At 36.1% G+C, this 14,598-nt stretch overlaps 1 protein-coding gene across 1 annotated transcript; it reads left to right on the top strand.

Annotated features, from left to right (window-relative positions):
• Nucleotides 1-1,570: 1,570 nt before the first annotated feature.
• asah2 (N-acylsphingosine amidohydrolase 2) lies at nt 1,571-14,559 on the top strand. Its single transcript, XM_083556771.1, has 21 exons — nt 1,571-1,697; nt 2,068-2,209; nt 2,370-2,473; nt 3,927-4,070; nt 4,156-4,332; nt 4,447-4,574; nt 6,532-6,609; nt 6,735-6,855; nt 6,975-7,100; nt 7,277-7,363; nt 7,439-7,543; nt 7,686-7,767; nt 9,170-9,285; nt 9,370-9,464; nt 9,566-9,605; nt 10,644-10,742; nt 10,895-10,990; nt 12,312-12,464; nt 12,553-12,609; nt 12,696-12,784; nt 14,191-14,559. The coding sequence occupies exons 2-21, from the start codon at nt 2,077-2,079 to the stop codon at nt 14,387-14,389; spliced, it is 2,229 nt and encodes a 742-aa protein (XP_083412897.1). The 5' UTR covers nt 1,571-1,697; nt 2,068-2,076; the 3' UTR covers nt 14,390-14,559.
• The last annotated feature ends 39 nt before the right edge of the window (nt 14,560-14,598 follow it).

Raw genomic sequence — 14,598 nt, forward strand, 5'->3', positions numbered from 1 at the left:
AGAGCTAGCGCCCAAGAACATTGTTTACTGCAGCTTTCATGAAATGAGATAAGACAGGAAGTGTTCAGCAGCTGTGGCTTTCCCAACACCACAATAATTCTTTTTTTTTTTTTGCTTAGATAAACAATTATAACTGTGTGTTAGAATTTTATTGTATAAAAAGCAAAATTGAAGTTTTTAAAATGCATGAAACAATGCAAGTTTCAACAGCTATTTAAAAGTAATTCAAACATTACACTAATGCCAATGTCACCAAACATGCTAAACAGAAAAATACAGATTTCATAATAATAAGTCATCATCATCATAATTATAATAATTAAATCTGTCATTTCATGTAATTTGTACTGTGTTTGGGTAATGTGTTGTCCAAATTGTCAAAAATGCAATAAAAATGTTTTTGTTGTTGTTGTTCTTTTACTTACATTTTTGATTAATTATCATTGAATAAATCATTCATTCATTTTCTCCCGCTTATCCGTAATCCGGGTCGCGGTGGCAGCAGTCTAAGCAGGCCCCTGCCTTCGACTGCTGCCCAATCCTCACAGCACCGTCCCTTACGGTCCCTCCTGCAGGTGGTAAGCCCACGGGAAGGCGGCCCCACGTCACGGACCTTGATATTTCCCTCGTAAGGGACCCCCAGAGCATAGAGGGTTAAGGGCCTTGCTCAAGGGCCCAAGAGTGGCAGCCTGGCGATACCGGGGCTTGAACCCCAGACCTTCCGATCGGCAACCCCGCGCCTTAACCACTGGAGCCACCACTCCCTCAATATTTTTTTAGTTCAAATTCTGATGTTTTAATGGATTTTTATATAATCATACATAATCAAAGAACACCTTTTCCCCAAAAAAAAAAAAATAATAATATAGTCTAACAAACTATACAAAACTATATATATATGCCATTGTATGCCTTTTTTGTCTCAACAATACATTTAACAGGAAGTTAAGATTTTGTCTGGTTTCCTGTCACATGATCCTTACAAACACAGACAAGCAATTTCGATCTATTTAAAACTATAAGACATCCTACAAATACATAAGATTACTGTGGATGTGTATTAATGCAACAGTTTTACTACGATGGAGCAGATCTACAATTCCCATGAACCGTTTTGCACACATCGGTAAACAGTTGAGAATTTTAACATGTTAAAGCTACAATTTGATAACCACACAAACACTCAAGGTTTCTTCCTCATATCGTCTCAGTAGTCTCACAGTTGACACTTCTGGCTTGCTCATTAGGGCTAAATGGTATATAATACAATTCTCGATATATTTATTTTTACATTGTCCACTGTTAAATATGCTATAAAAAATACATTTGAATAGAATTGTTAATTTATTCCTCTCCCTAGATGTTTGCATCGATACTATCTACTATAACAATGTAAAGAATTTTTGTCCAAATGCAACACATGAATCTTTCTTGCCCATCAATTAAATCAATGTATTAAATTATTAATGAACTTGTAGTTTTGTTGTGTAGATGTACAAACCGCACCATGAGCAAGTGAATATATTGATGTACATGGTGGTGTACACCTTTAAGGGATTGAATAATGGTTATAAAATAGAGTGTTTTCAAGCTACCTTTGCCCTAAGAGACTGTTGGATCTTTGCTCTATCAGACCAAGAGCAATTTGTATTCACATCAGAGCTATTGATTTGTTTTGAGACGCCTGCTTCATCACTGTAAGTCATTTTTATCATCATATATACAGTATGCACAATAATATTAGTTACTAGAAGGTTTCTGTATTTCACTATATACTTTTATAATTATCTATCTATAGTATTATTTTTGTAGAAGCATTTAGTATCTGACATATGAGTTCCTACATAGACTTTATGTTCATGCCCTGCTCACTGTACACTCTTCTCTCTTCTTGCAGTCTTGCACTGTCATTTATATCGTGTTCTTTATAATTTATCTCCGAGCTTATGTTATTCCCAGTATAACAATTTCTTGTAGGGTGTAACAGACAGTCAGCTCTACGTAATAAACTGTTAAATCTTGGATGATTAGGTGTCAATAGATGTATTTTTTTGTGTCTGTATCCAGAGCACAAGCATGGCTCGCAAATCTGTCTGCTGTAAACTCACCGGTTTGGAGGTTGTGCTCATTGTTCTGTTCCTGTTAATGACTGGAATTGTAATAGGGCTCATTACCATATTAGGTCTTTACAGTAACTCCCAAGAGAAAAGTAAGTTATGTACTATGCTCCTAGCTATGTTTGAATTTAAAGATACTGGATTACTGGATGAAGAAATTGTATCATTGTGCAAATATCATACTTGAAAGCTATACAGAAAAAAATTTTTCTAATGATTTGAATTGATAAGTTATTTGAATATCTTACACAGAGGATCCAGAAGTTCCCAATGTGTCTGTTAGTCCTAGTGAAAACCCCTATCTGATTGGAGTGGGTCGAGCAGATTGTACTGGACCGGTAGCAGATGTGCCTCTGGTGAGTCTTATATTTAAAATTTATGTGAACAATACTTTTCTTGACTATGGCTGAGGCATGTTTCATAAAAGTGAATGAAGTGTGAAGGGTTTGTGCAGCATAAGATGAGACAAGCTCATAGAAGTGGATGCAAGGTCATGTAAACAAGCAAGAAGGCAAAGTATTAGGCCAAAAATAACCAGCCGGAGTCAATAAGCAAAACAGAGACAGAGAAACAGAGACAAAACTGTTATTAAATATTAAATTTTATTTTAAATATTATTACTATGTATACATGAATTAATGTGTGTGTGTGTGTGTGTGTGTGTGTGTGTGTGTGTGTGTGTGTGTGTGTGTGTGTGTGTGTGTGAGTGAGAGAGTGTGTGTGTGTGTGTGTGTGTGTGTGTGGGGTCATGCTGGCCATGTTTGAAGGTGGTGTGGTGGCTGGGAATGAAGGTTAAAGCATAAAACCACAACTTATATATATGTCAGGGGGCTTTCTCACACTCCTTTTTTTTTTTTTTTCTTTCCAGAATTAGAACACCTTTATCAGTAGCATTGCCTAAGTGAGTAGCTTAGCATATTATCTAAAATAGATAATGAATACGGTTTAAATGAGGCTGGCTTTTGCAACTTTCCATATAAAAGGTTCAAAACATTTAATAATAATCATTGCAAAATTGCCTGAATTCAAGTATGTAAACATATTATATTTTTAATATCAATCTATTAATATATATATAAATTCTTAAACCTCTCATTGCATTCTTTACGTGCACCTTACTTGCACACTACATATCTTTGACATGCAAATGTCATATATGTAAATACTTATAGAATTTTATATATATATATATATATATATATATATATATATATATATATATATATATATATACATTTAAGTTTAATATTTAAACTTGCTGTGATTTGCTTGTAGACTCACTTATTTCATTGTACAAACTGTGTAAATATGACAAATACATTTATAACTTGAACTTGAATATACTGTATATTGAACTTCAGCAGTAAAACAGATAAATAATTTAACTGACTGAGGGTTTCGGCAGGACAGGGGGCGCCCACTGGCACCTCCACAGCTGGTTGCACCCTGGGCGAGCCCCAACCCTAACCCTGTGCCTAGAAACAGTGCTACTCAGTGGTTACAATGCTGGACTTCTATTTGGAAGGCCATGAGTTCATAATCCAGCACCACCAAGCTGCTATTGCTGGAGCCTTGTGCAATTTGCATAAACATTTTTTTTTACTCATTCATGGCAGTAAGAACAATTTACAGTTTGGCACCTTTTTAAACTATAGACACTAAGGTCTGTCAATTTAAACAATAAACGTTGGAAGTTTAAAACACCACTTAGCCTGAAAAAGATCATCTAAACATTGTGTTAACATTTACACAAGGATGCTGTGGTGTTTTTTTTTTATCTTATTATATATATATATATTTTTTTTAAAGATGGGCTATGCTAACCCTGATCAGACTGCAGGAGGAATCCACACCCGCTTGTTCAGCAGGGCCTTTATTGTGGATGATGGCAACAAGAGAGTGGTGTTTGTGAGTGTTGACATGGGAATGGTCTCGCAAAGACTCCGACTGGAGGTAATTTGCATATACAAAAAAAATCCCCTATATTGAATTCCACCTCAGGCTGGTTCATATCTCACTCTGCGGGGGTTCTTTTCAGGTGCTCAAGTCGCTTGAGGAGAAATATGGGACCCTCTATAGGCAAGACAATGTAGTGCTGAGTGGAACACACACACACTCTGGTCCAGCAGGGTATTTCCAGTACACCCTCTTTATGATCACCAGTAAAGGCTACATCAAGCCGTCTATTCAAGCTCTCGTGAATGGGATTGTGAAGGTGTGTTACAACTTCATAATTTTGCGCCTGCATTACAGTTAGCCTTGTTATCATCCTGAATTTTAATGTGCACTGATTGTCTAATGTTTATGCAATGACCATGATCTGCTCCAGAGCATTGATGAGGCGCATAAAAACATGAAACCCGGCAGAATCTTTATGAACAAAGGAAATGTTGTAGGAAGTAACCTAAACCGGAGTCCACACTCATACATGAACAACCCTGAAGAGGAAAGAAAAAGGTATAATGTGTAATACGAATACTTTACATTTATAATTATATATAGTTATCAGGGGTGGACGGTAACAAAGTAATTGCAACTCATTAATATCATTCTATTACTCTAATAAATCGTGTGCTGAGAGTAACATTAGAGTCTTTTCACATAAACTGAGTTGATTAAGCAAAGCGTCTTCTGACACAAATGTGAAAATATCTATTGACATAATATTAAAACCATAATAAATCATAGTACTTTGGATACTTTAGTACAAATGAAGGTAAATACCTTTGTACTTTTACTCAAATGAATGTTTAAAAGGAGCAATTTTACTTTTACTGGAGTCATATTTTACCCAGTGTATCTCTATTTTTACTTATAGTTTGTGTACGTCATCCACCATTGATAGTAATAATCATTTATAAAAAAGTAGATCATTAGGAAGGAACTTGATTCTCAGACATTCCTCAACATTAAATATATTGTGAAATAATTCATGTTGTACATAAGAAGTAAAACACTTTAAGACATTTTTGAAGGAGAATAGTTAATAACTGGATGGTATTATATGCCCCACTGTGAATCTCCATCTTGTTTTATTCCTTATTATTTTTATTATTATTAATCTGACAAAAAATATATTTTCTTTTTTAACTAGGTGTTTCGCTATATATAAATATATAAATCGCTAATTTGGGTATGTATTTATAAAAGTCTACTTAAAACAATGCAAAAGCCACATTTATTTTTGACATTTTATTAAAGCTTATAGTGGCTGCTTGTTGAGGAGTGCATGGGGGATTTCTCCTTTGAACAAATTCACATTTGTTGGGTTGTTTCTTTCTGTAAAAAAAATAAAAATAATACAGCATGTGAGTATGCAAGGTGAAGCAATTTTTACATTTGTGTTGTTTTTAATGATAATTGCAAATGGCAAGTTGACAACCGTTCTTAAAAAATCTATATAAAATACAATTTTTGTTTAGAAAAATGCTAATTTTGTTTAGTTGTGAAGATATAGGTGTCACGGATAGACCAAGCGTCAGAAACCGGGAGTAATTCAGAATGTTCTTTATTAGCAAAGATACACTTAGCTGAGTGCTTCCAGCGAAGTGACGCCAGGAACATGGAAACACACAGAGCAGTAGGTAGTCCATAATAATCTCTGGAGTAACCTGTAGATTGGACGGTGAGTGAGGGGAAATGGGGGCCTTATAAAGGGGAATGTAAATATGGAACAGGTGTAGGTGATTAGGGGGAGCAGGACATTTATAGGTGTTTAGTAGGAGGGAGAGGCTGAGCGAGAGTGTTGAGTGCAGGAGGGAGGCGTGGCTGGTGGTTCTCTGACATTAGGCATCTAGAATATATAATAAATTTTTAATACATATTTTGTATTTGTATTTTGTATTAAATTTTTTATTAAAAAGAAAATGGAAAGGAGAAACGCAGCAAGCTTACAGGCTTAGTTTAAAAAAGGAAAAAATGCACACGCGTTCGCTGAAAACCTCAACAGTGAAAAAATGTCACCGTTTACTGCTGTTGTTATTTGCTGCTTTAAGATTTAGTGTTTGTTCACACCGTTTTAATTGAATCCATCACTATGTCGTGAGCGAGGTGATCCAGTGCGACTGTCCTGAAATTACAAACAATCAGTTTACACAATAGCAGTTCATAAAACTGTACAATTTTTACATGATGAGGATTATACAGGTTTTGCTTAGCGTACTGATGTTTCACCTTCATCCGTGACTTGGGACACTTTTTCCTGCTGCTGGTTGACCTGAACTCTCTGACATTTTGCAAGCGGCTGTGTAATCTTGCCATTACGCTAACCCATAACTTGAGCAGCCCAACTAATTGATAACTGCATTCGTTAAAAATGAATTTTGTTATCAATTATTATCGTTATCAATTATTTTATCATTGTAAATTGCACATTGTACATAAGGTGTGTAACTGGTTAAGATTTTATCTACAGGTACAAAAACAATACCGACGAGCAAATTGTAAGCCTGAAGTTTACTGATCTGGATGGGGATGGATTGGGAATATTCAGGTATGCCGGCTTTATACCCAGTATTTAATACAAGCTAACATTTGACACCCAAACCCATATGTATTTTCAGTACAATGTTTAAAATTATATATTTAAAAATGCACTTTCCTTTGGATTTCTCTCAGCTGGTTTGCTGTTCACCCAGTCAGTATGAATTACACCAATCGCATGGTGAGCTCAGACAATCTTGGGTATGCCTCCTATCTGTTTGAACAAGAAAAAAACATTGGGTCTTTGCCTGGTAAGGTAAGATGTCTCAGTTCTTTTTAGAACTACAGCTCACACCTGAAATGTGTATAATAATTTTAAAACTGCAATCAAACAGAGAAAAACACATTTAAACAATGATTTGTTTCACTCTTTAGGGCCCATTTGTAGCAGCGTTTCCCACAAGTAACAGTGGAGACGTGTCTCCTAACATCCGTGGACCGATTTGTTTAAATACTGGGGAGAAGTGTGATTATATCAATAGCTCCTGTCCCATAGGTGGGGTGAGTTACCTCCAGTTATTCTCGTATATAACGCATATAAAAGGAAATCATGATGACCTCTAGTATTTTCCCACTCCTGTGCTGCATAGTGTAGTGTTTTGTATAAAGCAAAGTCTATCTTGTTTTCTGCATCTTCCTTGTTTTAGTCTCTACTCTTCTGCTGATTGTATTCACAGACTGAAATGTGTGCTGCTTTTGGACCGAGTAATAACATGTTTGAAAGCACCAGGATTATTGGAGAAAATATCTATGAAAAAGCAAAGGTACTTAGAATGCATAGATAAATGTAATATTTTGTGCCCTGAACCTCCACACTAACACATTGTATTGATATGCAGGAACTTTATGGCAGTGCGCAGCAGGAAGTACATGGTAATCTACACACTGCACATCAGTGGGTCAACATGACGGATGTAACTATACAGATTAACTCCACCCACAGTGTAAGTTACCTTTGATTAACTAGAATTTAGCCCCTGTTCCTGGCCATTAAATCACTCTCAAGTTTTTTTTGTCATAATAATTAGCATGTTTTAGCAAACCAAAGTAAAGTAAAGTAAAATAATTAATGTATAACACTATCAGGTCAAGACGTGTAAACCTGCACTTGGCCACAGCTTTGCTGCAGGTACAACAGATGGAGGAGGAGCACTTAACTTCACACAAGGTACACCAATCTACATTTTATGAGCTAGTTCATGCATGGGGTGCATTTAGCAGAGCAGGAACTTCTGAATGAGAACAAGATCAATCCATCAAAAACCCAGACCACCAAACTCAAGACCTAGATCCAGACCAAGACCAGTACCCTGAAGGTAGATCTTTTCTAAATACTAAGACCCAAACCAGTACCTGCAAGCATACCATACTGAGACAAAGACATTTCCACAAAAGACTGAGCACTAGACCAGTACCCTCAACAATAAAACCCAGACTAGTCTCCACAGGATTAAAATTTAGATCAGTATAGACAAGTAATCAGAAGCCTTTGTCCCCTGAAACTGAGACCTAATCAGAACTATCAAACTGAGACCCAATCAAATTCCCACAAGCCTGAAATACTGTATAGACCAATGCACTCAAGACTGTGACCCAGACTAATCCCCTCAAGACTGATAAAGCAGCCCAGTCCCCTCAAAACTAAAATCAAGACCCAGACCCGCACTTGCAATGTTGAGATCCAGACCAAGACCAATCCTTTGAGAGTGAAAAGTACAAGAATGTGGCTCAAACTAGTCCCCTCTAAAGGTTAAAATCCAGAACAAGACTTTATTCCCAATGCAGAGATCCTGATACACAGACCTATGCCGGTCTCATTAAGTTTGATACCCATAGGCAGCCTTTTTAAGGTCAAAATCCAGATCAATCATGTCACGACTAAAGATCTGAAACCCAAACAGCCTGCTTTTTGTGTTGAGTTTGAAATGCAGGACTAGACTATTCCACAAACCCAAACCATTACTACACTTTTAAATTACAAAATTGTATTTTATATATTTATAAATTGTCATGGGAAATATTTTATTATTAGCTGATAGAGTAGCAAATTTTGCATTCTGTTAAAATCATGTATATACTGTATGTATAAAGACGTTTGCAGCAGTATAGAACAGCTTGGAAAGAGGTGATTACTTCCTTTAGCAAAGAGGAAGGTAGAAGACAGTTTGAATCCAAAATCCAGAATCCAAATATAGACAGTGCTCAGACCAAAGGTAGTTTTATGCCTCACGTGTTTTTAAGGAAATGAGATCGAAGCTCCAACTCAAAAAAAAAAAAAAAAAAAAAAAAAAAAAAAAAAAAAAAAATGATGATGAGATCGAAGCTCCAACTCAAATGCATAATTGATGTGGTGAAATATGGCAGTAGAAAAGCATGGTTAGAAAATTTTCAGTTTTAACATTCAATTCATGTGTAATTACTGGGTTTTATTTCCTGACACATGTGGCTTTGTGTAACAGAAGCTCATGGAAGTCTTACACTTATAAAATATTACCACTTGTTTTTATTTTTCTCATATTATTTCTTTAAGCATTGGGTTCTAATGTTGTATCTGATATCCACATGTACAGGTGCAGTTGAAGGAGATCCATTCTGGGATGGTATTCGTGACACCATCCTGGGTAAACCTTCCAAAGATATTCAAGACTGCCAAAACCCCAAACCCATTCTGTTTAGCACTGGAGAGGTAACAAAGGTTATAGTACAATATCTCGTTAAAACTTAGACCACTTTCCATATATACTTAATCTACAATTTATTGGTTTTCCAGATGACATGGCCACTCCCATGGCATCCGGAAATAGTGGACGTACAGATCATCACGATTGGACCGGTGGCCATAGTGGCGGTGCCAGGAGAAGTGAGGTAGGTTGAGAAGGACACATAACCAATGAGGTTGTGTTAAGATGGTAAGTGCATGTCAAGTGTACAGTTTCAGATGATGTTTCCATCGCTTTTTTTTCTAGCACTATGTCAGGAAGAAGGATCAGACAGGCAGTGAAACAGGTGAGAACATGTGCACATACTATCATGTAAATATCATAAAAAATGTTTAGTAAAGCATTTGAGTGGTTGTAAGAGTCCTGGGCTGCAATGTTGCAGAAATAGTGTCCCATAATGTTCTGAAGTATCCTCTGTGATAAAGAATTGCTTCACACAATAGCTTAGGTGTTTCCATGAAATTATGACCATGTCCACGAAAAAATATCCTATGTTCTTGATGTACATCATACACACTCTTGTGTCAATCAAAGAGACACAAACTGTCAAAGTAATAAAAGGTATTACCCAGTTAGTGCCCAATTTCCAAATATATATAATATATAATAAATATAATATTTTCAAAAGTATTGGGTCACTTGACCTTTCCTGCTATATGTGGATCTTTTCCAAACTGTTACCACAAAGCTGGAGGCACTCAATTTTACAGGACGTCTTTAGATGTGCTCTAATAAAAAAATTTTGCATTCACTCGAACTTGAAAACCCAAACTTGTTCCAGCATGGCAATACACCTGTGCACAAAGTGAGCTTTATGAAGATATGGTTTACATGCTTTGGAAAGGAAGATCTTGAGTGGCCTGCTATAGAGCTCTGATCTCATCCCTACTGAACACCTTTGGGATGAATTGGAATGCTGACTGCACCTCAGGCCTCATTACCTACATCAGTACCTGACTTTCATAATACCCTTATGGCTGATAAACACAGATATCCATAAGCACACTCCAAAATCTAGTTAAACATTTTTTCAGAAGAGTGGAGAGAATTATAAGAGCAAATTGGGACTAAATGTGAAATGCAAAAATCACATACCGTACTTATGACCAGGTGACCCAATACTTTTGGAAATATAAAATGTTCTAATATCAAGACTTTATCTTCATCATATAATAGATATTAGATATAATTCTAAAACTAAATAAAATGTATGAAATCAATCTTTTTATCCTCAAACCAAACTGAAATGAATGTGAAATTATTGACTGTAATAACCTTGCTCAAGGTTATGGGTATAATTATGTTTTTTATTTGTCTGCTTTAGGAATTGGAGACAAGAAATGCTTTTGCCAACACTGAAGTGGTCATAACTGGCCTCTGCAATGTCTACACACACTACATTACTACCTATGAAGAGTACCAGGTATCAGCAAGTAGCCATTTGTTTTTGCTCTTGTCTGATGACCTTAAAACTATACTTTACTTATGTATTGATGTACAATTGAAATACTATTATATATGTTTTGGACATTCTGCATGCTTGTGTGTAGTTACTGAGGGAATGTTTATTCATAGGTGCAAAGGTATGAAGGTGCTTCCACCATCTATGGGCCTCACACTCTCTCAGCCTACATTCAGCATTTCAGAGGCCTTGCCAAAGCCATTGCAGAGGCAAGAACTATTTTATTTACCTTTTGCTTACATTACTGCTTTGCACACTCTTGGCATTCTCTTGATGCCTACTTTGAAGAACCTACAATATGACATATTTTCAGTTCACTTTTTTGTTATGTATATAATTCCATATATAATTCCACATGTGTTAATTCATAGTTTTGATGCCTTCAGTGTGACTCTACAATTTTCATAGTCATAAATATAAAGAAAACTCTTTGAATGAGAAGGTGTGTCCAAACTTTTGGTCTGTACTGTATATATATATATTAGGGCTGACAATCTCTTAAAATATTTTATCACAGTGATTGTTGTAAGTTAGTAACTCTTGATTAATCGCACATATCTGTTCTAAATGTACCTTAAATAAATAGTACTTTATTCAGTATAGGCATGGACAAAAATTGATGCTTTATGCAAAACTATGTATATTGTTAGTGAAACCACACTCAACATAGAGCATAAAGGCTAAATATATTCTTGTAAATGTAAAAAAATTATTATTGTGTTTGAAATTACGAAAATCATCAGGACACCAAACAGAACTTTCCACATGGATGGTTTTATTATCGGTGGAGTTTGTTATTTTATTTATATCTGAGTAATCAAATCAAATCAAATCAAATTTTATTTGTCATATACACATACATACAGGGTACGACATGCAGTGAAATGCTTTTTACTACGGTCCTGCATGAGGGAATAGGATTGGGAGAAAAATAATACAAAGAAAAAGAAGGAAGATAAATAAAGCATAAACTATATAAAATATAAGAATATATAAAGATGTATATGATTTCCCCTGGTGGTCTAGTGGTTAAGATGCAGCGCTCTCACCGCTGCGACCCGGGTTTGATCCCCGGTCAGGGAACCATCCCCAGCCACTCTCAGTGCCGGTCCCAAGCCCGGATAAATTGGGGAGGGTTGCGTTAGGAAGGGCATCCAGCATAAAAACATGTGCCAAATCAAACGTGCAGAGGATCTGCTGTGGCGACCCCTAACGGGAGAAGCCGAAAGAAAGTTTATATAGATATATATGAGAAAAAAGAAAAAGAAAGGATGTTGTAAATAAATGTGTGTGGTATTGAAGGTTTTAATTTTGCCTCTTTTATATATTTATTTATATTTTTTCATCAAAATGGTCAAACAGAAATGCTTGCTGCGATAATTGCACGTTAATAAAATTTGTGCCGTTTAAATTAATTTGCGTTCATTCGTGACAGCCCTAATATATATTTTTATTACTATCACTACTAAACAAGTCTTTTTGTCTTATTTGTGCCTTTAACTTCATGGGATCAATTGCTCTTCTGTATAGGGTAAGACTGGAGAATTACCAAAAGGCCCTGATCCTCCTTTTTTCAAAGAGAGTCAGCTCTTCTCACTACTACCAGTCATACCTGCAGATAAAACACCAACAAACACTACCTTTGGTCAGGTCCTGGAGCAGGTCAATCCTCAGTATAAAGTGGTGAGCCAAACAGATTCTGGTTACCCTATTTACCCTGACTATGTGATTCACAGGGAAGATTTCATTGCTGGATTTTGTGTTTGTGCAGGGAGAGGTTGTATCTGTTACTTTTGTTGCTGGAAACCCCAGGAACTCTGCGGACATGGTGGAGAAATTGAAAACCTAATGTTATATGTATATTTAAGTGCACATGATTAACAGCTCCTAATCCTGTGATCCTTATTATTTTAGAGAGACAAAACCTTTGTCACAGTGGAGAAGTTTCTTACTGCTACCAGCACATGGGAGGTTGTTCATACAGATGCATCATGGGAGACGAGGTGAGGAAGCTTTAAATGACAGCTCTTCTTATGTACATTGTATATACAGTATACACTATATGGACAAAAGTTTGTAGACATCTGGTTATAAGATCATAAGGTCATAAGATTTGTATGTGCTTTTTAAACATCCCATTCCACATTTATTTCCCCTTTGCTGTTAAAATAACCTCCACTCTTCTGGGAAGTTGTTCCAGTATATTTTGGGATATGCTTGTGGAGATTTGTGTACATACAGCTACAAAGGCCTAAGTAAAGTTAGGTACTGAGGTATGGTGAGGATCCCTGAGGTGAAGTTCATTATCATTCCAATTCATCCTAAATGTGTTCAATAGGGTTGAGGTCAGAGTTCTATAGCAGGCCACACAAGATCTACCACACCAACCCTTGTATTCAATATATACATGAAGCTTTCTTTGTGAACAGGACCATTGTCTTGGTGGAACATGTTTGGGTCTCCTAGATGAAGTAAAGGGGAAAATTTTATGCTACCAGATCCAACGACATCCTATACAACTGTGTACCTCCAAGTTTGTAGTCACAGTTTGGAAAGAAATGTTCTCTCATGTTTTGTTTAGTATTACGCATGTTTTTATTGAAAGCATAACTGTGGCCACAGAATCTGATAAACCTTTAAGAGGTTATACTGTATGTAGGTAGTTTTCTCCATTGTGTACAAAAACATTCAGAAATATGAGGCGATATAACAAGCATTTAGGTGAGAATTCTTTTGCAGAAAAACTACTCTAGAGCATTCGCATGGACTGTTGCTAAGTGGAGTGTATTCATTCAAGTCCAGGTGTAAATTGTTTCTATAAAAACCGAAGAAACCCGTGATATGACTTGCACATTGTTTGAACTGCTGTTACAAAAAAATGATCCAGCACAATCCGACCAATCAGAATTGAGAATTTCAAACAGTGATGTGGCATAACTATTCAGAAACCTCCATAGTTTGTAACTTTCCTCTAAAAACTGGTGCTAGTGGGAAGGACTTGGGCTTGAAGCAACAAATTTCACCTCTTTATGAATGGGACATGAAATTAAAAACTGAAGCAAAACCTACACAGGATATTATAAGTGACTTTTATGAGCTATAATCTTTGACTTTTATGACCTTCATGTCCATTCTGATTAGGAACTTATGCTTAAAATATGACTTGGGGATTTAAATTATTTGTTTCAATTAAGCTAATTCAACATACTTATGTTAAAATGTAGCCAGAAATTTCTTATTTCTCTTTGGTGAAGCCTGCGAGCCTGCTGGTGTTTGTGATATAGTTGAGTAAGTTTCATAGCATGTCTGAAGTGGTTTTTTGTGGTTATAGTGTTGAAATTGCTTCCCTGAAAAGTTAAAGTTAAAGGTCAAAAGTAATGATAGCAAGATTGATATAATGTATTTTCAGATTTCACTGGATTAAAGGGACAGCAGGTCAGAGTAACGCCACAGTGGAGTGGCAAATCCCTCTTTCAGCAGAACATGGCAACTACAGAATTCGTCACTTTGGCCACTCGAAGAAGTTTGGTTTTCCCAGTCCTCTGATCACTCCATATGACGGCACTTCGGATACGTTCAGAGTCACCAAAACACTCTATTCCTATTGAATGCTTAATATTGCCATCATAGAAAAACATCCAATGATGGAGCTGCTTCTGTTCAATTTGTTCAATGATCAATGTTCAAAGACAAATCGTGGTTGCCATGATCACTGTGTTCATGTGTTAAGATAATATCTTTGTAATATGGAGTGTATGAAATAAATCCTTTGTAATTATTCCAAAGCTTCCAAAGTAAATATTAAGTAAATTTCCAC

Source organism: Silurus aristotelis (genome assembly GCF_946808225.1).
Source record: "Silurus aristotelis genome assembly, chromosome: 12".
Taxonomy (NCBI): domain Eukaryota; kingdom Metazoa; phylum Chordata; class Actinopteri; order Siluriformes; family Siluridae; genus Silurus; species Silurus aristotelis.

Coding starts and splice junctions, on each gene's coding strand:
- asah2 (XM_083556771.1), top strand. CDS start 2,077: ATGGCTCGCAAATCTGTCTGCTGTAAACTCACCGGTTTGGAGGTTGTG. Junction 7,101..7,276: donor GCTCCTGTCCCATAGGTGGG/GTGAGTTACCTC, acceptor TTGTATTCACAG/ACTGAAATGTGTGCTGCTTT. Junction 12,465..12,552: donor TCAATCCTCAGTATAAAGTG/GTGAGCCAAACA, acceptor GTGTTTGTGCAG/GGAGAGGTTGTATCTGTTAC.